This window comes from Cygnus atratus, chromosome 1, assembly GCF_013377495.2.
Source record: "Cygnus atratus isolate AKBS03 ecotype Queensland, Australia chromosome 1, CAtr_DNAZoo_HiC_assembly, whole genome shotgun sequence".
Taxonomy (NCBI): domain Eukaryota; kingdom Metazoa; phylum Chordata; class Aves; order Anseriformes; family Anatidae; genus Cygnus; species Cygnus atratus.
The window spans coordinates 127,436,677-127,463,000 of NC_066362.1; the positions used below are offsets into that span (position 1 = coordinate 127,436,677).

The window sequence follows — 26,324 nt, forward strand, 5'->3', positions numbered from 1 at the left end:
TAAAAATGCACTAGTTTAAAGGAATTTCTTAACAATTTTACCCAACTCCCACTCTTCTGTGGAATGCTGTTTCACATAGCTTACACAAAGCTGTAACTGACAAGTCCAAAAGAGCTTTCTTTGGTTTACTCAATCAGTTAAAGCAGTCTAAATTTTGAAGTCATCTCACCTCAATCAGATCTTCTCAAAGCTCTGGTTCTTGAAAGGAGATAAAAAGAATCTTTTCAGATGAAATTGTACCTAAACTGTAGAGCCACGATGCAAGAAATAGTTAACAGACACATATTTAGTCAAGGAGCTATAAGCTAGTTTTATTTGTAAAATACTTTTCCGAAGAGCAAAATACTGTAATTTTATTATATAAAAGTTAGCAAAATTTGATACATTTCTAACAGAAACAAGAAAACTATTTCTACTTTTATTCAATTATTCAACTCTCTTTCAATATGGAAGCTAGAGGAATGCACCACACTAACAGATTTCAGTGCCAGACAGGTCGTTCAATAAATATATCATTCTACCATTAAAATCTGTGAATGACAGTGAAAAAGTTTCATATAACTACTGAAAAAATATAAGCATTTTTGTATTTTTTTCTGAGGTTTGGAACTAGTAATATCTACACGCAATATAAAATTCTTGGCATTTACAAGAAAGATTGTATATAACAGTAACAGCAGAATTTGTTACCAAAGTTCTTATGTTACTGACAAACAGCAGTACAATGTCTCTATTTAAAAAAAAAAAAAAAAAGAGATAAATTCAGCCTATTTCGTAAGTCCTACAAAAGATGTCTGCAAGGAGCTGGCAATGGAAATGTACTAATTTCATATTTGATAAGGCCATTGCATATCCTAACTTGCAATAAAAGCTGATTCTATACTGTATAATATAATATAAACTGCCTGTTTGTTATGAATAGAAGGCAAAATGAGAACCAGTATCCTATTTTATCCTCTTGCTAACAAAAAACAACAAAACACATGGAACCTTTGCCTTGGAGAGGACAGATCTAGTTAAATCTTGCTCTGCTATGTACACAGGCATAAATTTGGAAGCCAAAGTTTCAGAGGTGAAACTGGTTCCTTGTGTCAGCTTTCTGAGGAGCTATTTTCTACGAAAAAGTTGGATGTGTGAGACTTAGCTCAGAGATTATGCAGATGGCAAGGCAAATTTATGCAGCAGTTATCCAGTGTGAGAGGGCTGTGTAACTAAAGCTGAAAAGACAAGTAATGGAAAGGCATTGTTTCGGGTTTCTGTGACAAGGTTTTGGTAGCATGGTGGCCGCAGGGGTGGCCTCTGTGAGCAGAGACAAGGAGCTGCCCTCATGTCAGACAGAGCCAGCTCCAGCTGGCTCCAAAAAGGACCCACTGCTGGCCAGAGCTAAGGCTGTGATAACGTGATTAAAAAAAAAAAAAAAAAGTAAAAAATGCTGTGTGGAAGCTGTAAGAGAGAGGAACGAGAAATGTGAGAGAAGCAACCCTGCAGATAACATGGTCAGAGAAGAAGAAAGGAGAGGAGGTGCTCTCCAGGTGCTAGCACAACTATCCATAACGCAGCCCGTGGAGAAGCCCACAGTGGAGCAGGTGGATGTGGTCTGAAGGAAGCTGTGGCCCATAGGGGACCCACGCTGGAGCAGTTTGTGGAGGACGGCATCCCGTGGGAGGGACCCCACGTGGAGCAGGGGCAGGGAGTGACCGTGAAGGAGCGGCGGAGACGAAGCCTCAGGGACTGACCACAGCCCCCATTGCCCGTTCCCCTGCACTGCTCGAGTGGAGGAGGTAGAAAAACAAAGACTTAAGCTGAGCCTTTGAAGAAGGGAGAAGAGGAGGAAGGAGAAAGATGGCTTCAGTTTTGTCTTGGTTTCTCACTATCCTACTCTATTTTTAATTGGCAATAAATTAAAATAGTCTTCCCAAATCAAGTCTGCTTTGCTCATGACGGTGAGTGATCTCCCTGACCTTACCTTGACCCTTCATTTTATTTTCCCTCCCTGTCCTGTTGAGGATGGGGAGTGAAAGAGCAGCTTGGCAGGCACCCGGCAGCCAGCCAGTGATAACCCACCACATTCTGAATACTGAATATACCCACCACATACCAAATACTTGCTCATTTGAAAAAAAGAAGAAAACAGTCATTACCTTCTGTGCAGTTACTGCTGCTGAATTTCAACTTACAAATCAAACTGAGATGTAAAATTGGATATATATGTAGTCATCTATTTATGTATTTTTAGGATTCCCACACCCCAGTAATTTTCAAAATGAGATTTTTATTATTATTATCTTAATAATTCAGTCCACTAATAAATCTTAGTTTTGTGCAAGCAAGGGCAGGAATAATCACTGCACATCTTTCAGAGTTAAGTTAACAAGGACAGGACGACAAGTCTTCAGAACAGCAGCCTAACCAGACAGCAAAGCAAATATGCCTAGCTTTGTAGACCAGGAGCCACAGGCCTGAATATTAAAAGCTATGATTGTGAGTTTGAGAAAGGTGTACCACTGATGTTGGTCATCTCTGGCTGCAAACAAACAGCATGCAGCACGTGTCCTTACAGTCTTAACTGAAGGACCATCACTGCTATAAAGCTGCTATAAATTACTCTTTCTTAAATCTGAATCAGGATCCAAATCCTCTAGATGTCTAGATGAAAGCTGCAGCCCATTTGCACCATGGGGACATCAGACAGGATGAGACGTGCCACTGAACCACTACTTCCCTGAAGAAGTGCTTTCTTCAATTTTCATCATGAAAAAACAGAATCGAGTGTTGGGCTGTTTGTTCTGGATGCTTTTTTTTTGTAGAGCTAAATCAGAATGAAGAAAAAGTTACCAACGGTACTTACAGTGTTGTCTGTCTCTTTCCTTAACCTGTAACAAAGACTGCTGCTATAGGAAGAGGAAAAGGAGAGAGATAAATGAGCTAGATGCAATAAAGATGTGTTTTCCTTTCTGCATTAGGTATTTTTGCATAATATATCCAACTGTCAAAGCAAATTTCCCTCCTCACACAAAAGGAGACAGTTTAGCTGACTATGAATCTTCCTCCACAGAGGACCATTCTTTCCTCTCCACATTTCTCTATCTGCTTCTGCTGCCTTGATGTGCAATCCATCTTTTGTAATCAAATTAATCTTTCATTGTCATTTAATCATGAAAAGAAAGTGCTTTCAGGGGACAGCACATTACAACCGCTACAGGAAATGGTGGAATTCATTTCTGAGGAGCACAAATGCTACTTCTACAAAGACTTGGGGTTCCTAAGTCTACTGCCAACTTTGGTCTCATGAAATATGATATTCAGTGCTGCTGCCGACATGGGATTTATCAGAACCTGCTAAATGAAGATTTGAGTCGGCTGCTAAGAGATCTTCAGTCTGCAAGATTGATAGTGTCACTTCCACATGGCTTTACAGAAGTAGGACTCTGTGGGGGACTCTTTTCACTTGATGGTGGCCTTGCCAAGATTCTCCGGTTGATTCCAGCTGTAGCCTTTTTATGGTCGTGTCTGAGACTGCGGATTGTGCTGTTTATGGCAGCCACGCATGCCTTCCAATCATATCCAGTTTCCTTTAGATCAAATGATGGGTAGTTCTCTTGAAGAAAGTCTAAAAATAAACACGAGTGAATTATCGATTATTTATGCAATTTTATTTTCGGATGTAATTCAGTCAAAACAAGCGCATGCTACCAAAACAAGACACCATAGGCATGAGGCTTGCAGAGCAAAATTACAAGGCAGATATTTTTCCCATTTGTTTGAGATACTTAAGAATGACAAAAGGTCTAAGCATTAAAACGAAACATGCAAAGAAAGTGAGTAACCATTTATGTGGGCTTGACCCCTTAAAGTGCTAAATAACTTCAGCTTCTGCTGCTGAAGCAAATAAGTCTCAGCCTCCATTTCAGAAAGTCCAGCATTTGGCGAGACTAAGCCCTCCTCCAGAGGATCTTTGACAACTATGTACAAGAACTATAAGCATCCTCCTGTTTCTGGTGGATGGGTTCAGAGCTGTCTTAGCTCCATCTTTTTGAAATGTGGGAGTTGAAGGGTAGATCAGATCAAACTTGATGATCTTGAAGGTCTTTTGCAACCTAAATTCACTAAACCGAAACACAGCAGTTTAACACAACACAGCTGTAGAGAAACAATGGTGACAGAAAAATAGCAAGAGGTTGTTCCTTACTGATCTTGTTGCAGTACAGTAAACAAATACTTGACTTAGATAGGAAGGGGATAAATAAGGTAAGACTGCTGCACCTTTCTGCCCTTCCAACACGCAAAATGAGTGGTTTTAAGAACAGACTGCTTTTGTTAGTTTTTATTACTGATGAGTGCTCTTCCGAGCTTAGCTGAATTAGGTTTTCTCTCAGCAAGCCCCTAAGATCTTTAAACAGGTACCAAAAAGGAATTCTCAACTGCAATTTCAAATCAAAAGCAATACTTTGTCTAATTCTCTGATTGATGTTTAGATTTACCTTAGTAGAATGAAAGGTACAGCTAGCTGATACTATTTCAGTTTTGTTCTGTTGCTCTCACATATCCTTATCCTACCAAGTAAAAGCCTAATACCGTTTGCAGCTGATGCTTTGCTTAGCCTATAGTTCCCCACCTGAAGACCTAATTTGCCAGGAAAACATGGGCCGAAAGAAAGACGAGCAGAGGGAGAAACCTGCGCTCTAGCAGTTTATTCTACTCTGAGTGGCTTGGAAAAAAAATAAAGGAGGAACGAAAGAAAAAAGGAGAATACTCCTGAGATATACTGCCAAAGGATACACCAGCTGTTGGCTGAGGCAACAGCCAGGGTCCCTTCACCTCCATCCCTGACAGCGTGTCTGGCCTCAGAGCTACAGCACGGAACACAAATTCCTGCTACCAGGCCTTTGTACATGCCCCACAAATCAGCTTTTTAATAATGCCTTTTCTTTCACAGAGAAGTCTTAATTGTTGAGAATATAGCAAAGCTAAGCTGGTCCCCTTCCTGCCCTGCAGGGTTGCATTCATGGAGATGATGTGACCATCCCATCAGGCTATGTTAGAACGTTAAAGAAAACTGGGCCACGGACTGCCCTCTGGCCCGAAAGCCAAGTGACATGGCCTGGCTGCAAGCACAGAGCAGAGAACTTTGCCTTGCATCTGCTGTGGAGCCCATCTGGTGTGCCTGCAGCATTAAGACACCCTTAATATATCTTCTGAATGCTTAAAATCAAAACAACATGACACAAAAAGCGCATACTATGGGAGTGTGTGGAGATGCTTAAAGTGGCAAGCTTTCTCAGGCTAGTGGTGGAAGAAAAAACAGTTTGGGAAAAATTACTTTTGCGTATAGTCTTGCCATACTGGGAATGGTTTCTGCTGTACTGTCCCTCAAGCCATGCCCAAACATCATCCCAGAGTGTGCAAGTCCCAATACCATTTTATTTAGCAATATTGCTGTAATCTCAGAGGTGAACTTACTGCACGCCTACTAACAGCCACAGAGCAAAGAGCAAACAAAAATCTGATGATCTTCCACCCAATGCTGCTGTTTATGCTGGCCATGCTAAATTCTTAACAGATAATGCCAACTTTTCTTCTGTGTAATAAACCATACGCACCCTTTCCAGCTACAACCTGCTTCACACTTCTCCTCACTTGCTGTTTAATTGTTTTTCTAACTCCACCGCCACTGTCACAGTTCTGCTTGCTTTATCCAGCCTTGCAGGAGGGACCAAGTGAAGCAAACAGAAGGCTCCCTTCTCAGGAAGGAGCATGGATCATTGCTGCCCAGAGAGGCTGTGGAGTTTCCCACTTTGGAGATCTCCAAAAGCTGCCTGGGCAGCCTGCTCTGGGTGTCCCTGCTTGGGCAGGGGAGGTTCCTACCAGCCTCAGCCACGCTGTGGTTCTGTTCCAGAAGTCTTAAAGCTGAACTGAGAACAATGCAGAAGGCAAAACACCTGCTACCATTCCAACCACAACATAACCCCTCTTGGCTTCTGGGATAGGATTTGCAAACAGAATAAACAATACTAATCTCCTGAAGACATCCTGGATTCATGTAAGCTGAAGAGATGGCAAAACTGTCCAAATCCATACAAAGGAATAGGTTGTTCTACATTATTTGAAAAGACACACTTCGACAAAGAACCGTTATCCAAATAGCTCAAACCGGTCAAGTTCAAAATGCTGCCTGTTCACTTGGCAGCAGTCCCTATCCTACCTGTAATTTCTAAACCACTAAATAATTTGCTGAGACCTTTTCCCTCAATGGAGCCTGTTAAGAGAGTAGGGACAGCTGACCTCTGAGCCCTTAGAAGGGTGAGGTTCTTGAATCTGTTCCTTTCTGATCACTCAGGCTGAGGAACCTCGGGAGGCCTCTATTCCAACCTCCTGCCCAAAGCAGGGCCAGCTCTGAGGTCAGGCAGCATTGCTCAGGGATTTGTCCATTGAGGCATGGAAAAAGGACAGAGATAAAACAACTTTCACAGAGCAACCTGCTCCAGTGCTTGACTGTCCTCATGGGCAAAATGCTTCTGCTCATATCCAGTCTGAATCTCTCGTTTCCGTTTATGCCTGTGGCCTCTCATCCTCCCACATTCAATGCTGCAAAGAGCTTGGCTCTCTTCTCAGTAAACTCGTTCTGGCAGACTGCTGTCCCTTGGAGCCTTCTTTTTTCCAGACTAAATAAGCCCAGTTTCCTCCCTGGACAAGAGTTCTACTCCACTGTCCCTTTTGGTGGCCCACAAGCTCCCACCTATGAGTTTCCCAAATAAGCCAAAGCCTGCTCTCCTAAGCTACAGGGTCTGCTCTCAAACCTTTCCAACTCTCCTCAGGATCCTGAGGTCCATTATTTCACAGTTTCTACAGGCAACACTGCCACTGATTATCACACCCAACCTTGTTAGTGAAGAGCATCAGAACCTGCTGTGTATTACTTCTGCTTAGCCTATCCAGCACTTGTATGAAGAAATTACCTCTGACACCCTTCAGAACCCTTGGGGGCTGCTTGCATCTCCCACTGTGTCACCCTTTCAAGTAGGATCAAGGAAACTGAGTTCCCCCATAAGAACAAGGTTTGTGATCTGGAGACTTCCTTAACATGTTTGAATAGACTTTAACTACTTTCTCTCAACTTTTTCCACTACTTGTACTAGTATTTGTCAAAACAGGTTCACAGAACAATTCCTGAAGCTGCATGGTTTGTTCTTAAGACAGAGTCAATCGGTCTTTTTAATTTCCCCCGTTATCATTTGAACAAAGGTTTTCTTTCTTACCTCTGAGAGCATTAATCCTGTTACAGTCCAGTGGACTCATGCCACGTTCAAGATTACCGTATACGTTGCTTTTCACCAGCACGTCTTCAGTGAACAGATGACGGATCAGGTAGCGAGCTGACAACTCCGGCCGCGACTTCCCCTTAGCCACATAAATGACCGAGAAAGGCAGCTGGACGTTGCGCCATGGACTTCCAAGTAGTTCTGGAAAAAAAGTCATGGAGAGAAGTATTTTACTTATTCCATACCAACTATCCTGTAAAATGGATGTATTACACTGAAGCTACAACACAAAATATTCTCCCCTGAAACTACTGTACTTGGTTGGAGAGACCGGAGCAAAACTGCAACACTACAGCTAATTCTAAAATATAACAGATTGTAGACAGATGTTCCAGTAGCCAAAAAACCTGCCTGTTTTACAACAGTGTAATAGCACTTCTGATATGCTTTCAGCAATGCTAGCAATGTAGCCTTCATTAATGATCGCTTTCTAAATGGTTTTCCTCTCCTGTGTAAAGAAGATGCTATTCCAATTACACAAATAAATAAAAGTTCCGCTATTACAATGGTGCTTAGGTCCCTTAAGCGGAAACTGAAAACAGTGAATATTTTTACAACTACTTCAGCATGACTCCACTGCCAACCACGCAGTTCTCTGGGGGTCAGAATAGTAGTAACAGATCATGGGTGCAGGAGCAGATCTGCTAGAGCCCCAAAGTGATTCTAATCAAATAATACAAATGCAACTAACAGTTCATTTTCCTTGAAGCTCTCTACAGGCATCATATGCTGAACATGAACTTTCCAGCTGATGCATTTATATGTTGTCTTTTTTTTTTTTTTTTTTAAGTGCAAAGGCTACCTTAAGATTTATTTTTTTCTTAAATTGTCAGTTTTACAGAAGGATGTGTTTTTCTTCTGAAATTACAATATCATTTCGTAGATATTCTGAACGAGCTCACTCCATTAAATTAGAGTATCTATCCAAAAAATATTGCAAAAAAGGGACAAGTGTGAAGCAATTCCTGGAAAAGTGAAAGGCTGAGCAGACTATCTTACAACTGAACTTTCCAGTCTTATAGTGGACATAGTGTTATTTCCCATAACACGGGAAACTGGTAGATGCAAACATTCTGTTAGCCAGATCGTGTTCTTGTTTGCTCCCAAGAAGACTTACACACCAAGAGGCTAAGAGAAGAGTCACATAGTTCAGCAAATCCCTTTACTTCACAATGTCACCTATAGTAGCACCTTCTGCTTTTCATTGACCATTTAAAACGTAACATGCATAAATCCAGAGGATGACAATTTCTCAGTTTACCCATGGGTTCCAAAGACTGCAGTTTCTTGACTGAAGGTGTGTGAAAAGGTTCTGGAAACTTTTCCCATCCTGAGTTCTGCAGACTGTCAGTTGTGGAAATGGTGATTTTCTGAGGGTTTTGAGAACTCCCTTCATTATCTTCATTACAATTTAAATCTACACAAAGAGATGTATCTGGAGTGTCGGCTAATTTTTCTTTCCCGTCAGCTATCTCCTGAAACAAGTAAATGAGGTTCAGATGTGCACCAGAAAAAGCCTACCTGTTTTCTAATTAGTGTTCCAGTTCGTTTCCCATCTAGTATAAATTAGATTCCATGTATTTACAATGTAGTTATTCCTGAATCTTCATCATCACAGCTACAGGTGAAACAGATACTACATATTCATGGCTTGGCACAAAGGTTTGTAGAAGCAGAGGTGAATGGAGTTACAGGTGTTTTGGGAGAGATGCTTCAGTAAATATAAAGTCGAAATGCATAACTGGATATATCTGATGGAAAGGCTGTGAAACAGTGCTAGCAGCTACATGTTCAAGCTCTCAACCAGATCTCATGCTACTCCTGGGCTAAAGGAGCTGGGGTTGTTCAGCCTGGAAAAGAGAAGGCTCCAGGGAGACCTTACAGCGGCCTTCCAGTACCTAAAGGGGGCTACAGGAAAGCTGGGGAGGGACTCTTGGTCAGGGAGTGTAGGGATAGGACAAGGGGGAATGGCCTTACACTAAAAGAGGGTAGGTTTAGATTGGATATAAGGAAGAAATTCTTCACTGTGAGGGTGGTGAGGCACTGGGAGAGGTTGCCCAGAGAAGCTGTGGATGCCCCATCCCTGGAGGTGTTCAAGGCCAGGCTGGATGGGGCTTTGGGCAGCCTGGTCTGGTGGGAGGTGTCCCTGCCCAGGGCAGGGGCGGTGGAATTAGATGATCCTTAAGGTCCCTTCCAGCCCAAACCATTCTGTGATTCTATGACTTACAGAACTTTCCTTTTAGCATCTTATGTCTACATGTATCTTATTAACTGAACGCTGGCCATGGGAGCTGGAAGAGATAGAGGAAGGAAAAGGACTATGCTGCCAGTACTCCCCATATGGAACCGGTGCTGCAGTCAGCAGACCCATGCTGAGCAAGGCAAAGACAGAACCCATGGAATTTCCAATTAGTGCACCGTATGACTAGAGTTCAAATAATTAATTTGACAAGAAAACACAAATTTTGTACTTAATAACTTACCACCTTGAGACAACTTACTGGGTTTATTTTTGTTTCAGAGCGTAAACAGCGGATCATAGCATTGACATTTGTGATACAGGTTTTCCAGTCTTTTCCATATTCACTCAAATCATAGTTTGGAAAGTTAGTTGCAAGAAACTCTGCATATAAAATGTAGAAAATTGTTTAAGCTTCATGACAAGAAAGCAGTAATTAAAAGTATTCTAATTTAGAAAGGAGAGAAGGCTAAGAAATGCTTGATCTTTTTAGGAACTTCATATTTCTAGCTTTTATGAAAGAGATGGTAAACTCAAGTTTTGAAGGTAAGCAGCACTATGAAATTAACATTAAGATATCTTTTTAATGTGTTGACAGTAATGCTTTTATTAAGCAATTTCTGGTAGAATTAAGGGAAAGATGTAACTTAAGATACCAACTTAAAAAAAAAGACTGAGTAATTCTGATGCTGCAACAACTTTATACAGTTCATGCAATCTCCCAGCCTTTAAAAAGGAAGGAGGAGATGCATAGGTTCATACATATGTGCCACAGGATTTGGGGTAAAAAGCTTGACAACATGAAAAAAAAATAATAAAAGCCCTCCTCATGTTCACCATTTCTCAAACAAGCAAGAAAAGTGAAATTAAGAGAAAGAAGAGTGTTTAAGAATAAGAATCATCAGGTAACATTTGTCCTGAGTGTACAACGGCCATAAAAAAAAACAACAACAAAAAAACCTACAAAACCCATAACATACACATAAAGTAAGTAGTAATGAAAAATTTAGAAGCACGTAGCATAACTCATGAACAAGAACTAAATGGAACTACGAGAAAGCAGAGCTGTTTTATCCATTTTGACCAAAAATGGACATTGAGAATCACAAAGCAGGAACTTCAAAAACCAAAAGACACAGCAGAGCAGAGCACATCCACAACTGCGTTTAGCAGTTGCTTGACAATAATGATCATTACCATAGAGAAAAGGACACCTATATGGTAAAATCTCTGACAAGTACTGAAGAAGGAAGTAAACCTGTGCATTTTCAGAAGTTGTATACCTCTTATTGCAGCAATTTTGTTGGGATCCAATGTTCTGCGCCCCCGTGCACTCACTCCCATAATGCTACACAATAAGGTCTCCTTGGGGAACAAGACCCGAACTAAGTAGCGAGCTGCGTACTTTGGTTTAGTCTTTTGCCGAGCTTTCATCAAATAGTTTCCAAGAACTTTCACATTTCTCACCGGGTCACCAACATACTCTTTTGTAAAACAAAAACATTCAAAGAGAAAATAAAATATAATAAATTATAAAAAAATAAAAATCAAGAGAGTCATTAAAAAGAAACAGTGTTTCAAACGGTTTCTTAACCTCTACGCCAGCCTCTGTATATGCTCTCCACTAAAACTAATTCTCCTACATATTACTTATCTTTACTCTTACAGAAATAAAGCCACAGCTTTAAGTTGTTAACAGAACTGTCTTAATTTCACATTAACACTAACACAACTAACTGAAATAATAACACCCAAGAAAACATATTAAACACATAAGAGGTTAAAATGTTTGTACAAGTCTATTTTTGCACACGTACAGATACTATATGTTTTCAAGACGACCCATGAATAATGGCACAACCATACACACTGCTGCTAAATCATACATTGCTTACAAATTCGCAGACAGGTATCTGGGTATTTCACCTACTACTCATGTAGCTCTTCAGCTGTATGAACTTGTATTTTACACCAAAAGCAACCAAAACCTCATAGCCCAGACTTCCACATTACTCAGAGCATTTACAAAGAAATACATTATTAAAAAAAAAAACTGGTGCTATTTGATACATGCTTGCTTTTTATATCACAACGATGTACAGCACTCTTCATTTTCTGTGGAATACAGTATTTTGGAAGAAACCAAACACTGGAGCATTTGAGGACAGAAAGGATTTTTCACAAAACTTTCCACAAGAACAAAACAGGTATTTTCTTCACACAAATCAGGTAAGTTGTTTCCTAAATACTCAACACCTATGCAGGCACATGCTTCAACTTTACTTGCAATTTCTTGTCTTTTAAAAAATATGCACAGTATGAATGTATTACTTATAACACGCAGGTCAAAAATAGTTTACATCAAGAGTCCTAAGAGAGAATAAAAGGTCTTAGTCTTAAAATAACCCAAAGCATGTACCGTAAATCAAAGGCTTTTCTTAGTCTATACAACCGTATATACACTGTGCAGAGGTTTTTAACTGATCCCCAGCATATTAAACACTCCTACGACCTTCTTTTCAAGGGATTTAAACACTATTCTATAATAAGCATGTTTGGAAAGGCAGCCAGTTCTGTTCCCTTACTTTTGTTAAATGATGATAAAGAGATTTCTTTAGGCATAATTTTCTACACTAAGAGCAATTTTTTAGCCTATATGTCTGTGTGTTTATTGCAAAGGAACTCACCAAAGCTTGGATGGATGGAGACCGAAGAAGATGGCAGTTCCTTACTGATGTTCACACTCCCAGATGCATTTCTGTAGTTCACCACCACAGCTTTATTTCCCAGGCTGGTCTCAGATGGTGCTGGCATCACTGAGGATGCCACTGAGGAAGGTGCACTGTTGACAGTACTTTCCACAACACTGGCTGAAAGATTTGATTGTGGAGGAAGGTCAGGGATGCTGTTAGCTGTTGTGAATGGTGAATGCAATGAATGTGTAGAAACTATGGTGGGGAGTGGAGGGCTCTGCCTAAGAACAGGCTGCTGCGGTTCAAGCTGAACAGTCTGTTGAACACTTTTTATTGTGGAATTGACCTGAACATGGCCATTTTGTAAAGCGACCCTTATGACTGGGTTATGCATTCCCTGGCCTGGTGAAGAGAACTGAAGACTTGATTCCCTTTCCATGGATTTTTGTACTCTTATTCTTCCTTGGGGCAAATGACTGGAACTTCTGTATGTAAATCCAACTGGTTTCTGTAAATGTGATTCAGAAAACAATTAAATGGTTAAATTAGATATAGCTGATCTTTCGAAAATCAGGAAGACTACTTTTTAGTATTTATGCTATTGGCAATAGACTTCACAGGCTCACAGCGTGGCTGAGGCTGGCAGGGCCCTCTGGGCTCACCTGCTCCAAGCCCTGCCCAAGCAGGGACACCCAGAGCAGGCTGCCCAGGGCCAGGCCCAGGCGGCTTTTGGAGATCTCCAAGGAGGAGACCCCACAGCCTCCCTGGGCAGCCTGTGCCAGGGCTCCTCACCCGCACAGCACAGAAGGGCTGCCTGGTGCTCAGAGGGAGCCTTCTGGGCTCCAGTTTGTGCCCAGTGCCCCTTGTCCTGGCACTGGGCACCACTGAAAGGAGCCTGGCTCCATCTTCTTTGCACGTGTCCCTTCAGGTTTTTATACACCTGAATAAAGTATAAGACCCTCCCTGAGCCTGCTCTTCTCCAGGCTGAAGAGTCTCAGCTCTCTCAGCATCTCCTCACTGGAGAGATGCTCCAGTCCCTTAACCACTTTCATGGCCCTGTGTTGAACTCTTACTATGTCCACATCCCTATGGTACTGGGGGGCTCACACTGGAGACAATACTCCAATACACTTCACGCCTCACTGTCTATTCTTCTTCTTTCTTTTATTCTCACTTGTAGTTCAGACAGTAAGAGTTTATCTGGTCAGCTTGAGTGCTTCTCAAGTTTTCTCTACCTGCAGTGCTGGCTTTTTTTTTTTTTTTTTTTTTTAACTTTCTAAAAAGACAGAGAATATATAATGAGAAAGGCACCTTTGTGAAAGCTCATTTTTAGTGGGAAAAAAATAATAATGGGCAAAATAAAATTAAGAGTTTTTGAACCATTGACCCAGACTGCTGAATTTTCAAGGGCTGTCCACTGCTATATTAGTTTCCTTTTAATAAAGGAAAAACAAAACCGATTCACCTTCTCTCCTGGCTCCCTCTTCATTCTTTATTTGCTGGCTGAAAGCACTAAACATCCAGATCTTGCCCATAATGGCAGACTCCAAAGTGACTAAAAAGGACAAACTAAGAGATGGGCTATGCTTTCCATCTTTTGGAGTCTTTTGTTAAGAAACATATGCACCCTAAAACATATATGCTAGTTTGAAATTCACTGATCAGGAGTTACCCAATGTAGCTGATATGTTTTTGTTTTGTTGTTTAAAAACAGAGGTCTGATCATATTCCACCCTTGCAACCTTTAAAAATCTATAACCTCAAGAAAGGCTTACCTAAATGTTTGTTCATTTCTCTGAGTATTTGAGTTGATTTCATTAAAAAAAAAAGTATCTTCACCAGAAACCTCTCCTTATTTATATCCTTAGCCCATTACAGATATAACAATAGCACAGTTTTAAAAATTCACAGCATTCCTGATGGTTTCAAAGAGAAATGCAAGCAGAACCTGAGAAAATGGTTGGCAGCATACATTTGCTGGCTTCTGTCTTACACCATATAATGATAAAAGTTTTCTTTAAAAAAACTGTGCAGGTTATTTTTAATTTGAACATTAAAGTAGCTGCCTTGCCACCTGATCAAAGGGACAGCTAAGAAAGCAGAGGTCGTGTGGTCCAAGTACTGCTAACGACACCAATTTGTTCCCCAAATCTTGTATTTTTGGTTAATTGGACAGTACAAGCCGTCAGGACAAGTTGTCAGGACAAGAAAGTACTGCCATATAAAATATAACATCCATTTCATAACTGACATGCATGAAAGTGTCATCATGTTTACTCGCATACGTTTTACTCAATGCAAATGGCTTTACTGATGTCTTGACGTCTCTTGACAACAGAATCACCTCTGCCACACTAAAAGCTTTGTAGTATTGTTGACAACGAAAGGTCGTTACAGATTTTGTGACCTTCAAAAATCACCTGTAATGTTTTTCCTTTAAAGAGCGTTTGTACTTAAAATACAAATATTCTGTCTCTTTAGTTTAAACAGCAGATTAACCATGTAAAAACAAAATAGATCACGTACTCAGCATTGTGCCCTCTTAAAAATTTTGAAGAAAGTTATTTTATTAGAAAAATACAATTCTGTACTGCAATAATGGAGAGGACAACACACCACTAAGGTCTAAAAATCAACTTGCTAATAGAATCAGCATGTGTTGGTTCTGTGATGCATAAGCTCTCTTCTAACTCTTGAAACCAATGAGATAGTACACCACACCTGGTAAAACAGTAACAAAAATATAACCAAATAATATGTAACCTACACAATTCCTTCCCACTCCTTCCAACAAGAACAGATTTTTACAGCACCTATTACGGGATCCTGAATTTGATGAGGGCCACTGGCAATTCTGTGACCACTAGTCAATAACAACGCAGGAGACTGAAGCTGTCATATAATAAGAAATCTAGAACAATTTAATTGAAATGCAATCGATTAGTTTGCTACTATTTTTACTCTTCGTGAAAGGAGAGGTTTTTAATTCTAAATAAACATCAGAAGAAATGAGAAAATTAAAAAAAAATGAAGTTCTCAAGTTCTTTAAAACTCACAGGTTTGAGCAACAGTGGCCTCACACGAGTATGCTGCATTTCTGAAACCTTTCGATGTAGTAGGTCAAGCTTTTTATCCAGTTTCTGAATGGCATCATACATGGCCTGATAACAAATGTACAGGTTAAAATGTACAGCATTGTTTCGCAAGAACCCAACTTAAATCTGAAGAAATCGAGTAAATTCCACTAAAGGCAAAATTCCCTCCCTAACATTGGGCAAGATCAGTAAATAATAAATACCTTCTTTAAGCACATTAAACATGAATGCAAATAACAATAGTAAATATCATGGCAAAAAGAATTCTCAGAGAAGCCCACTCCTGCTATTTTAACATGGCTGGCATTTACATGTTGTTCTTCCTGCTTGTGTAATGTTTTCATTTCATCTATTATTTGGTACATTTCACTTTACATTGAAAAGCTACTGACAACCAGTAAAGGAAGCTAGGTATATACTATTTTAAGTCACAATAAGCTCCCAGGTACAGAGGTGAAAGGCTCATAGGCAGTCACTGAAATATTGATTTTTATATCACTAATGGAAACATATTTAGAACAATACTGTCTGTAAAGTTAAATTCCCAAATGGAATTCAATCCAGCCAAGGATGTCATCAAAGACAACAAGAAGTGCTTCTAGAAGGACGTGGGTAACAAAGGGAAGTCTAGGGAAAATGTGGGTCCGTTGCTGAATGAGATAGTGGGACAGGGAAAAGACTGAAGCACTGAATGCCTTCCTTGCCTCAGTCTTTACTAGCAAGACAGGCCTTCAGGAATCCCAGAGACTGGAGGTAAAGACTGGAGCAAGGAAGGTGTGTCCTTGGTGGAAGAGGATGAGGCCAGGGAACACTTAAGCAAATTGGACATTCATAAGTCCATAGGCCCTGATGGAATGTATCCATGCTGAGGGAGCTGGCAGACGTCACTGCAAGACCACTCTTGATAATTTTAAATCGATCGTGACAATTTGGAGAAGTGCTAAATGACTGGATGAAAGTAAATGTCACTCCTGTCTTCAAGAAGGGTAAGAAAAAGGACCCCAGGAACTACAGGCTAGTCAACCCCACCTCAGTCCCTGGGAAGGTGATGGAGCAGCTAAGGCTGGAAACCATTTCCAGGCACACAAAGGACAAGAAAATAATTAAAAGCAGTCAGCATTGTTTCACCATGGGGAAGTCAAGCTTGACCAACCTGATAAGCTTCTGTGATGAAATGAGCAGCCTGATGGATGAGGGGAGGGCAGCAGATATTGTCTACCTCGTCTTCAGCAAGGCCTTTGACACTGTCAACCATAAGAGTCTCATACACGAGCTGTTGATGTATGGGCTGGATGAGCAGCAAGATAGATTGGAACCGGCTGAACAGCCAGGACCAGAGGGTGGTGAACAGTGTCACACAGCCTAACTGGAGGCCAGACTTCAGAAGTCAAAAGGAAAGAACTCACCAAAACAACACTAGCAGCATTTTGGCAGATTTTTGACAAGCCTCGGGGACTTTCAAAGGCTGGGTATGTATGACAGTCAGATCTTTCCAATTACTATAAAGCCCCTCACAATAAATGACTTTTGTATTAAAGCTTAAGATTTGAAGTATTCATGCCAGCTATGGTGTGAGAAGTTCAGAGTACAAAGAAAGATTATATTTTCACTGAAAATACAGCAATTAAGTGAAAGCCAGCCAGTGAACAACTGGAAAGGCTGAAGTTCTAGCTTATCAAATATAGATTTCAAATCTTCCTGAAGTTTACCTAAAATTGTTTCAATGCCATGGAAGGGAAGGAGAAAAAAAATACCTGGCAATAACTGAGGACCTCCATAAGAGTTTTCTGCTGATCTCCAATGTAGGAAGCTTCGGATACAATACTCCCCTTTTTCATTAAAATAATATTAAAAAAAAAAAAAGTGTAAGCGAGCGATACACACACAGTCTTATGATAAAACGTTAACGAAACAAATCCCAACTTCAAACATCATTTTAGTCTATGCCAAAATATACAACCCCAAAGCAGTACTTACAAGTCATTAACAAAAGAAAGTGAACTTACACATTCATAATCTGGTTCATACTCATAAATGACACTGTCACTGTCTTCATACTCTCCTTCCCTGGTTCTCATCTGGGAAATAACATAAAGAACTTGTAATGTTCTGAAAAATGAAAGAATTCTGCATATAAACAACAGAGAGAACCTGTCAGGAATCTTACTTAGACACTTTCAGTTGTTGCTATATTCCCTCCCTGGCTACAAAAGGGCCCAAGGAAGTGAGATTTAACAAAGGCATCTCATTTATGTGCCTGCAGTTAGGTCATATGAATACTCACCTCATCTTTGGTTTTACGGTATTGTATTCGTGTTTAAAATAAACCTCTTCCAAATTTCTATTAAAGATATGTATTGTTATTTGGTTATACTAAGGCCAGAACTTTCTCATGCAGCTACATAGGTAATAACTACTATTGTAACTTTACTAATATATAACTACAGTCATATCCTGTATAACCAGGCTTATGTAATTATGAGACTCCACACACATTTTTACACTAATTTAAATAAATCTTTTTTTTTTCCTCTAATTGATTTATTTCAATGGTTATAACTCTGCACCAAAATGCTGTAAAAATGTCTATCCACCAGCTAATAAAATTAATTTTCTTGCTTGAAAGGAGTTGCATGAAAAGTCCTTTTAGATGGAAATCAACAGTGCCACCACCTGGACAACATTAATGTTTTTACTTCAGTGGATAGAAGTAGTTCCTGTCCACCATACAGGATAGATCTGGAGGCTTTGTTTTTACAAAACAAAAACAAACAACAAAAAAGCCACCAAAAAGAAATAAAGAAAAAAAAACTTTAAGACATATTTATTTGGGGCTAACTGTGAAAGAGGGAATTATATTCTTTACAAGAGGTAGAATTATAAGAGAAGGTGCACTGTTAATCATTAGACAACCCAACTCCTAAAATTTAAGGAGTTATCCTCTGTATGGTAACAAGAACGAAGTTTCAGACCTGCCTCAAGATAAAAACGTATGTAATCTGTCTTTGATCAGAACCTGTCATCAGGTCATGAGTGCAAACCCTTATTCAACATTATGTTCCAACTCTATTTAATCCTAAACTGCACAAATATTTTACTGCAAAATAAGAGCATGTACATGGAAAGTAAGTTGCTCTCTTGTGTAGACTACTTGTTACTATACATAAGTACAATACCCAGCATAAGGTTTTACCCATGCTAGAAGCTCCCAGACACACTGTGGATATATCCTACCCACACTTCATCAAAATATCATCAAATGAGCATAGAAAAGTGAAGGAAAAATGGCGTTTCCAATGACATTGAAACTGTCCTCAAAACAAGGGGCTACTGTTTGGCTACACATACCACACTCTGTCCCACTAGAGTGGGGGCAAGCCGTTTTCTTTTATTATGCAAAAACACAAAATCCATTTTTTCAGGCGTGTGACCATTTCCTCTCTGCATGCTTGCAGAATGGCTCATTTGTGATGGCACTCCTTCAGTCAGGACTGATAAGCCTTCGCTTCCTGAAAGGTGAAGAGAAAGCAAAGCACATCAGTGGGTTTCTCCCATTGATTTAAACATTGGACTATAAAAACATGTACAGCCACTTTTTAGAAAAAACAAACAGAACAACCACCACTTTCAAACTGCTTGGTTATTTGAAATTTGTTTACTAGAATGTTATTAAATGCTTATTATTCCAGTTACTGGAGTTATAGACCATATATAGCTGGAGAATAGACCATTGCCACTCTTTAAAAGCACAAACAACCGTGGCAGTTTAGTACAGCCTACAACACAGTTTACTCTACGGTCAGAGAATATCGAGGCTCCAAGCACGTAGTAACAAAAGAACAAGTTAAGCCGGGTCAGAGAGCAGCAAGCTCTAAGGAGGCTCACCGTGAGAGGACATTTGGACAGCATTCCCCTCTCTTCTGCTGCCCTGTTCTCTGCCAAGAAATTGCAGAGACCCACCAAAAGAGGTGAGGAAGAGAGTCACTGCAGTGTTAAGGAAGCCAGCTGCCCATCCCTGGATGTCCACGCCTCGCCCAAGAGGAGGACTCCAGACAATCACTTATGTGCTAACTAGCCCAACGCCCACGCCTGGGAGAGATGGACTCCTTCAGCAGCCTGATAACCACGCTATCAATTGTTAGCAATTGTCACCAGGGAGAGGTGGCTCTTGGTGGAGCCTGCCTAGTGGCAGGACTTCGCACAGAAGTGGGGGTGGGAACCAACTGCAGCCCGCTAGCTTTCCATCGAAAGGAATGTTCTTTTAGCTGGGATTAACTTCTTAGCCAGACCTCTCAAATCGTAAGAAGTAATGATTTTACCACCACACTAGAATATAACAGCCCCTGAAAACAAAACAAATAAAATAACCAGCCCACCAACCAGTTTGCCACTCTTTCCTCCTAATTCTTTTCAATCCCACACAATTGCCAGACCTACCTTTTGAAGGATATTAAATAATTTCCACATTTCATATTGCAAAAATCCCCCTGTCCATCGTTTACAGGTTTCTACCTCAAACTTTCAGGAAAGAGCTAGGCAACACTCTTAAGAGGAAACGATTTCCCCTTGATTTCTGTGTATGTTAGATAAAGGCAGAGCCAAGCACTATACAGCTAGCACTTGTAGAAAAGAGGACATTGAAAGCCGAGAAAAGCTGGAGAAGCTATGCAAGACCTTGGTAGGTTTTGAAGAAATAAAGAGAAAAAAACCTCAGCTGGCATAAGAAGCCTCTGCCTTTCTACCTGCTGTGAAGTAGCGTTTTGGAGCTTAGGGCAAACCGAAAAAGTATGGTAGGGTGTTCGTTCTGTTGATACTTACAGTAAGTTCCTCCCAGGGATAAGGGGCTGCATGAGAAAAGTTACCAGGCTACTTCTCACTACTTTTGAAAAACAGAATTAATTTTACAGCCTGACTGGAAGGAAGAACTAACACCTCAGCTGTGAAGGGGGAGAAAAACAATCCGCATGGGCCAGGGGCGAGGAAGGAGAAATACCGAAAAGCAAAGACAACTGCTTGGGTTTTACGGACTAGAGGTGGAAGGGCCAGGGTAGAAAAAGTGATAATATGTTCAGTATCATTAACTTAAAAAAAAATCTTTGCATGAAGGGCCCAGACAAATGTAACAAAGCTGGCATATACTGCATAGACAAGATCTGTGGTAGCTAGACTACTGTAGTTAGCATCATTTTGTAACCACAGACAGTAACTGAATAATAAAAAAATATGTAATTGCTTAATATTTATATCTTCAATTAAGACCTACCTACTCTCCCACTCAGCTCCAAAGTATGCTTCCTTGCCCAAATCACCCTGCCTCTCTGCCCTGCCATGCAGGCCAAGCTAGCATCCATCTCCTAGAACTAATCACCCCCAAAGCTGAGAGCCTGGGATGTGGCAGCACTCTGTGGGACAAACACCAACACAGGCAAGACAATCTGTTGGAAGCAGCGGTGCAGGGCAGCAGGATAAATGCTCTAGCACAATGTACTCCCTCAAACTCCAGATACTTTCTGCTGCCAAAGGAGAATGCCACTTCACCTGGAGAAACAGTAGGTAACTGGTTTAATTACATTTAAAACTCATTACACGTGTGTTAAACTAACCAGCTTCCCAATTAACTCCCCAAATATAGATTTAAGAATATGACAACCTTAAAAAAAAAAAAAAAGCCAAAGTGATACCAAGTCTGTGGACATAAGTAGATAAGTAAAAAGCATAATAGTACTGCTGTGGAAGCAAGCTGGGAGGAATAAAGACCTAGATCTGTATCTCAATGATGTTGAGCTTGCTTTGCCAGCTAAGTTTCTGCAGGTGAGAAGATCGGAGACAAAAAAGTAAGAGAAAAGTTTTGGACAGACAGAACCAGATCTGGTGAAAAGGCACTGCTCTAAAAGATACCAACTTAAGGTGGTGGTTGAATAAGAATAGAGAAAATTTTAGTTCAAAGGGTTAAGTTCAACAGTTAAGGTACTTAGGTCGTGTTTTGGCCATACATGCCACTATACCCTATTTTAACTAGATAATACTTAACACTAGCAATCTACAACAACAGAAGCTCTAATCCTGAGGATTACAAAAACGCCTTTTACCTTTTAAAAACAATCATCCCCACTCATCATGATTCCTTTGCTGATAATGAAATAGTTATTCATTTCCTGAAACAAGGTCAGCAACTGCCTGTGATAGTTTCCTGGGCAGGATTTTTTATTTATTTTCAAAACAGAGAAGAAAAAAAAAAAAACAGAGTAAATAACCTTCCTTCTTCCCCCAAACGTGTTCTTAAGTATAAATGTACAGAAATTTACAGCACACTCTGCTGTCAAGTAGAAGACCAAGGAAATTAGAGCTTTTCAGTAGCACCTAACAACAATGGGAAACTAAGATGTGTGGGACTTTGGTGAAGAGAAATACTGATAAGAACCTCTATTAAGCCAACTAGCTGAAAAAAAGGTAGTAAATACCTTCACTTAACTACAGACATTTCCTTTGCTAACTTAGCAACAGTGCTACTGGACTTAAAAAATGCTGTTCACAGCTATGATTGAGTTTTGCCTGGGCCAATGGAAAACTGAGTAAGATTTCTGAAAGCCTCTGGATCTTAGATGCTAAAATAAAGACAATGAATTAAAGAATCACTGAAGGCTACTTAGAGCTAATAGTTTACCACCCTAAACAACCATCTTACTACCATTCATTACACATTAGTATCAGCAGTGTTCCACTTGACAGTTGATCTAGAAACTTCATCTTTTGGATTAGTTTTTTTCCATGACTTGCTTTCCAAATTGCTTGCTAATAATTATCTAATTAGCTCCTAGGTATACACGAGAAGCCTTTATTTTAAACATAGTATTATTTCAGTGGGTTCACTATTAGTAAAGACCTCTAAATTAATAATTAAAAAGGCATCTATTTTTAAATCATAGAATGGCCTGGTTTGGAAAGAACCCTAAGGATCATCTAATTCCAACCCCCTGCCCTGGGCAGGGACACCTCCCACCAGACCAGGCTGCCCAAGGCCCCATCCAGCCTGGCCGTGAACACCTCCAGGGATGGGGCATCCACAGCTTCTCTGGGCAGCCTGTGCCAGGGCCCCACCACCCTCTGAGTAAAGAAGTTCTTCCAAATATCTAATCTAAATCTATCCTCTTTTAGTTTAAAGCCATTATTCCTTGTCCTATCCCTAAACTCCCTGACAAAAGAGTCCCTCCCCAGCTTTCCTGTAGTCCCTTTTAGGTACTGAAAGGCCACTGTAAGGTCTCCCTGGAGCCTTCTCTCCTCCAGGCTGCACAACCCCAACTCCTTCAGCCTGTCCCCATAGGAGAGGTGCTCCAGCCCTCTGATCATCCTCGTGGCCCTCCTCTGGACTCGTTCTAATACATCCATGTCCTTCTTGTGCTGGGGGCCCCAGAGCTGGATGCAGTGCTCCAGGTGAGGTCTCACGAGAGCAGAGCAGAGGGAGAGAATCACCTCCCTTGAACTGCTGGCCATGCTTCTTGTCCGTGGAGGGGTGAGGTGGCTCTGTAAGGCCACCTCAGTCTTCGGGGGAAGCCTCTTCCTCCTGCTGGTCTTTGTTGTTGGCAGCTTCAACTCTTTGGTGTTATTGGTGCTCCTCCCTTATGTGAGGGCCGGTGAGGGAGTTGTGGACTGTTTGGCCACGGACTGTGCAACCCCTGCAGACTGTGCTAGGATCCAGCTGCCGAACTCCTCAGCCTCCCTTATGCTACGCAGACAACCTATACAAACAATCCTATAGCTTTGGAATATAATATGCTTTAAAGATGGGTAACACAGAAAGCATTAAAGACAGAAGCACTGAACATACAGCATTAAAATTAGCCATTAACTATGAGATCACCAAAGAAAATGAAGTGCAATTACCATACGCGAGTTGAGCCACATGGTGAACGTTACTGTTTACTTCAGAGTTTTGTTCCATCGACACGCAGCTTTGTGTGGACAGTCCATTTTCTCCATCTTCTGTTTCAGAATTGTCAATAATCACTGCTTCAACATCATCCTCAACGTTCATGGAGTCATAATCTATTATTGTAAGCAGAAAGAGAAGCAGGTTAAGACTAGACACTATTCTGCATATCAGATGAAAACTGTAATACTCTTATCATGCCTAGCATTATCTCAATTCTACCACAGGCGAATCTTAGAACGGTTTCACTTTAACATTTAAATATGAGGTCACTTAAACACGTGTACTGAGGTTTTAACACACGCTAGAAGGGAAATGTCTTCCTCTTGCTTAGTTGGCAGGACTCCTAAAAGTATTCAGCACCTAACTCCGCCTGCAGCGCCCAGCTCCAACAGGAATAGTTCCAGGTCAGTAACAAGCACTCCTGAAAACTCCACCATTTCCATTCAAGCATCCAACAAGACATAATAATTTGTTTTTGAAATTTTACTTCCGTAAACATGAAATATTTAATACACTCAAAACAAATCAGTCTACAAATCCTAACTGCGTATTTGGTATTCAGATCAACCCAAGCAATGGCTCTCAGTGAGATGCTGTGCAGAAACACTGAATGGGAAATCTCCAGTACTGTGTGTTTTTTTTTCCAATTAACTATATCAGGGTCAAGAAAAAAAGTGTCCTGGTGTCAGACTAACTATTACAGCTAGATCTGGCATTTGGAGAAGGGCAAGGAAGGGAGAGGAATTCATCCTTGATGAAAGAAATTAATGTAAGGAATCATATTGTGAGGCACTAAACTCAATTAGAAAATACAACTTAATTCAGCCAGCACATACACAGTGACATGTATGTCATCTTTTCCACAGGATCTCTGCCCTATTCAGTGTACAAAATGGGATGAGCTCTGGGGATGAACCAGGGCTGTATGAGTTTAACAGTGGTCTGCTTCTTTACTCTCGTACGAAGAATTCACTCCCAATCCTGCTCCCTTCCCTCTGCTCCAATTTCTCAAGAGCCCAACAGGTGACAAACAAACTGGATCTACAGGTGAGAGTCTTCACTCTGGCCACTACTCCTGTCCAATCCAGAAGAAACAACACAGAAGGGTTTGGATTTGGCTGTCATCAGATTAGGAAACACTACTTCACCCAGTTAAGGGTATATTCAGAGACGCTCATCAGTCACCATACAGCCAACAGCTACGTTTATAGTAATAAATGAGGCTGAAAATCCAGTAGCCCTGCAAGAAGGAGCTTAGTTGAACAGACATGAGCTGGGATATGCTGCTTTGGCTCAAAGTCAGAGAATGGTTCCTGGCCAGTTTAATATTGCTGTATAGAATAAGGAAAATGCCGAGGAACCAGCACACAGCAAAGACAAAGCAGGTCCATCTGGACTAGAGGAAGGAGAGTATGATGAGATGTCAGGAGTGTTACTAGACGTGGTTGACAGTAAAAATCAAAGCTCAGTCTTCCATGCTCTCTACCAGCCTTTCTTCAACAAGCTTCAAAATCAGAATCTCCACAGCATAGTGAATTCCAAACAAAGTTTCCAAAATCTGCAGCTACAGAAGTTTAGAGCTAGAGGATGACTAGAGGATGAACATAAACCAAACATGAAGACACAGAAACGGAAGACACCCCACTTCCAAAAAAAAATTATTACATTTCTACAATGATGTAGAAACAATGACACAAAAAGCACTAGTCTCTCAAAACTTTTAATCACCAAGATAGTGGTCAGGATCCTCTTCATATCCAGGACTTTTAACTTCATCACCTACTGCTCAGCACTCAAAGGGAAATTACTTCCTCTTCAGAATGGCACTCTTACCTGGACAGTCAAGTAATACTGAAATTAGCACACACAACCCATTTCTATTAATATTTACCAACATGGCCGGTCACCTCAGCTCTGTAACAGTAAAGAAAACTGCTCCAAGAAACAGACCCACCTGCTTCATACCACTTCTTCCTTCTCCCTAAGGCTTTCTAGTTACTTTGTCTCTGAGGTCAGTGGCCAAAGTTAAATGTCTTCGCTGAAAATTGCCTACGTTCATCACAAAGAGAGTGTCTGTGCTCAGAAATATTTCACTTATGCTGCCTAAAATACTTGTCAGTTAATACTAGCTACTAAAAAAGGGTGCAGGGGAAGTAGATCTCATCTTGTAGTCCAATACATAATTTATTCAGGCAAGGGAGATCAACTTTTTAATGTCACTACTGTAGCCACATATTCCTACACATGGAGACAACTCCATTCATCCAACTACAATCTTTATACCTTTGAAAATTTGTTACAGAAGAACTCCAGCTATTTACTCGTAAACTTGAAGAAACCGAAACTCATTCCTGTAAGCAATTCTGAGTATTTCTGATGCTTCTAGGAAGTGCTAGCAATACTGGGTAATGGTATAGATATAGCACTGAACAATATGAAATATGCATCTATCTCTCTCAAGTAGAAACCACAAACTGCCAGACTCTGTAATTAACTTGTGCTCCTAGAAAAGGGAGAGTAAAGTGAACCCATTAAGACACTTTTTTTTTCTTGTGACTTGAATGAAGATGCAACTGCATTTCCTGGAGCAATGGGAGTTAATAACCTCCCTGCACTAATTAGCTCCCCTGGCACAAAATATCATGACATAGGTATTTAGAAGTTTCCAGCGAGTCTTTAAAGCAACTTAGAAATTAAAAATAAGTGTGATCGAGAAAATATTTAGGTTTATATATTTCAAATAAAGGTTTTACTGTGAATTACACACTATAATAAAACCTACTAAACAGGCTGTTTTGTCCAATGATTGCAACAAGTTATATGTTTAAGAGGCTTCTGAATTTCTGTTTGAAAACTGAAGTGACAATCATTCTAAATTTAGAAAACATCAGCCAGCTAATTTCCTGCTCAGACTCAATGAGTGCTGTGAGTTACACGAGTTGTTATTTTCAGCCAGGCACTAGGATATGCTACATCAGAGGGTAGATGCTCACAAGAATCGTGCTGTGCAGGAAGGCAGCTGGAGAGCAGGGCTATGAAATGATGAAG

At 40.5% G+C, this 26,324-nt stretch overlaps 1 protein-coding gene across 3 annotated transcripts in view; it reads right to left on the reverse strand.

Moving 5' to 3' along the window:
* Positions 1 to 26,324, reverse strand: part of BEND2 (BEN domain containing 2) — a 446,678-nt gene that overhangs the window by 416,626 nt on the left and 3,728 nt on the right. Inside the window, exons 2-13 of one of the 3 annotated variants that reach the window (XM_050716193.1) lie at positions 23,228 to 23,389; positions 18,695 to 18,855; positions 17,353 to 17,424; positions 17,101 to 17,175; positions 15,308 to 15,412; positions 12,246 to 12,759; positions 10,842 to 11,042; positions 9,821 to 9,942; positions 8,581 to 8,794; positions 7,257 to 7,460; positions 3,337 to 3,610; positions 289 to 2,809 (exon numbers count right to left, since the gene is read on the reverse strand). In XM_050716193.1, the coding sequence (XP_050572150.1) occupies positions 3,375 to 3,610; positions 7,257 to 7,460; positions 8,581 to 8,794; positions 9,821 to 9,942; positions 10,842 to 11,042; positions 12,246 to 12,759; positions 15,308 to 15,412; positions 17,101 to 17,175; positions 17,353 to 17,424; positions 18,695 to 18,855; positions 23,228 to 23,389 (2,066 nt within the window). In that variant the 3' untranslated portion in view covers positions 289 to 2,809; positions 3,337 to 3,374. Of the gene's footprint in view, positions 1 to 288; positions 3,611 to 7,256; positions 7,461 to 8,580; positions 8,795 to 9,820; positions 9,943 to 10,841; positions 11,043 to 12,245; positions 12,760 to 15,307; positions 15,413 to 17,100; positions 17,176 to 17,352; positions 17,425 to 18,694; positions 18,856 to 23,227; positions 23,390 to 26,324 lie in introns of those variants that run through there. The other 2 variants (XR_007709226.1, XM_035542296.1) reach the window with 2 other exon arrangements.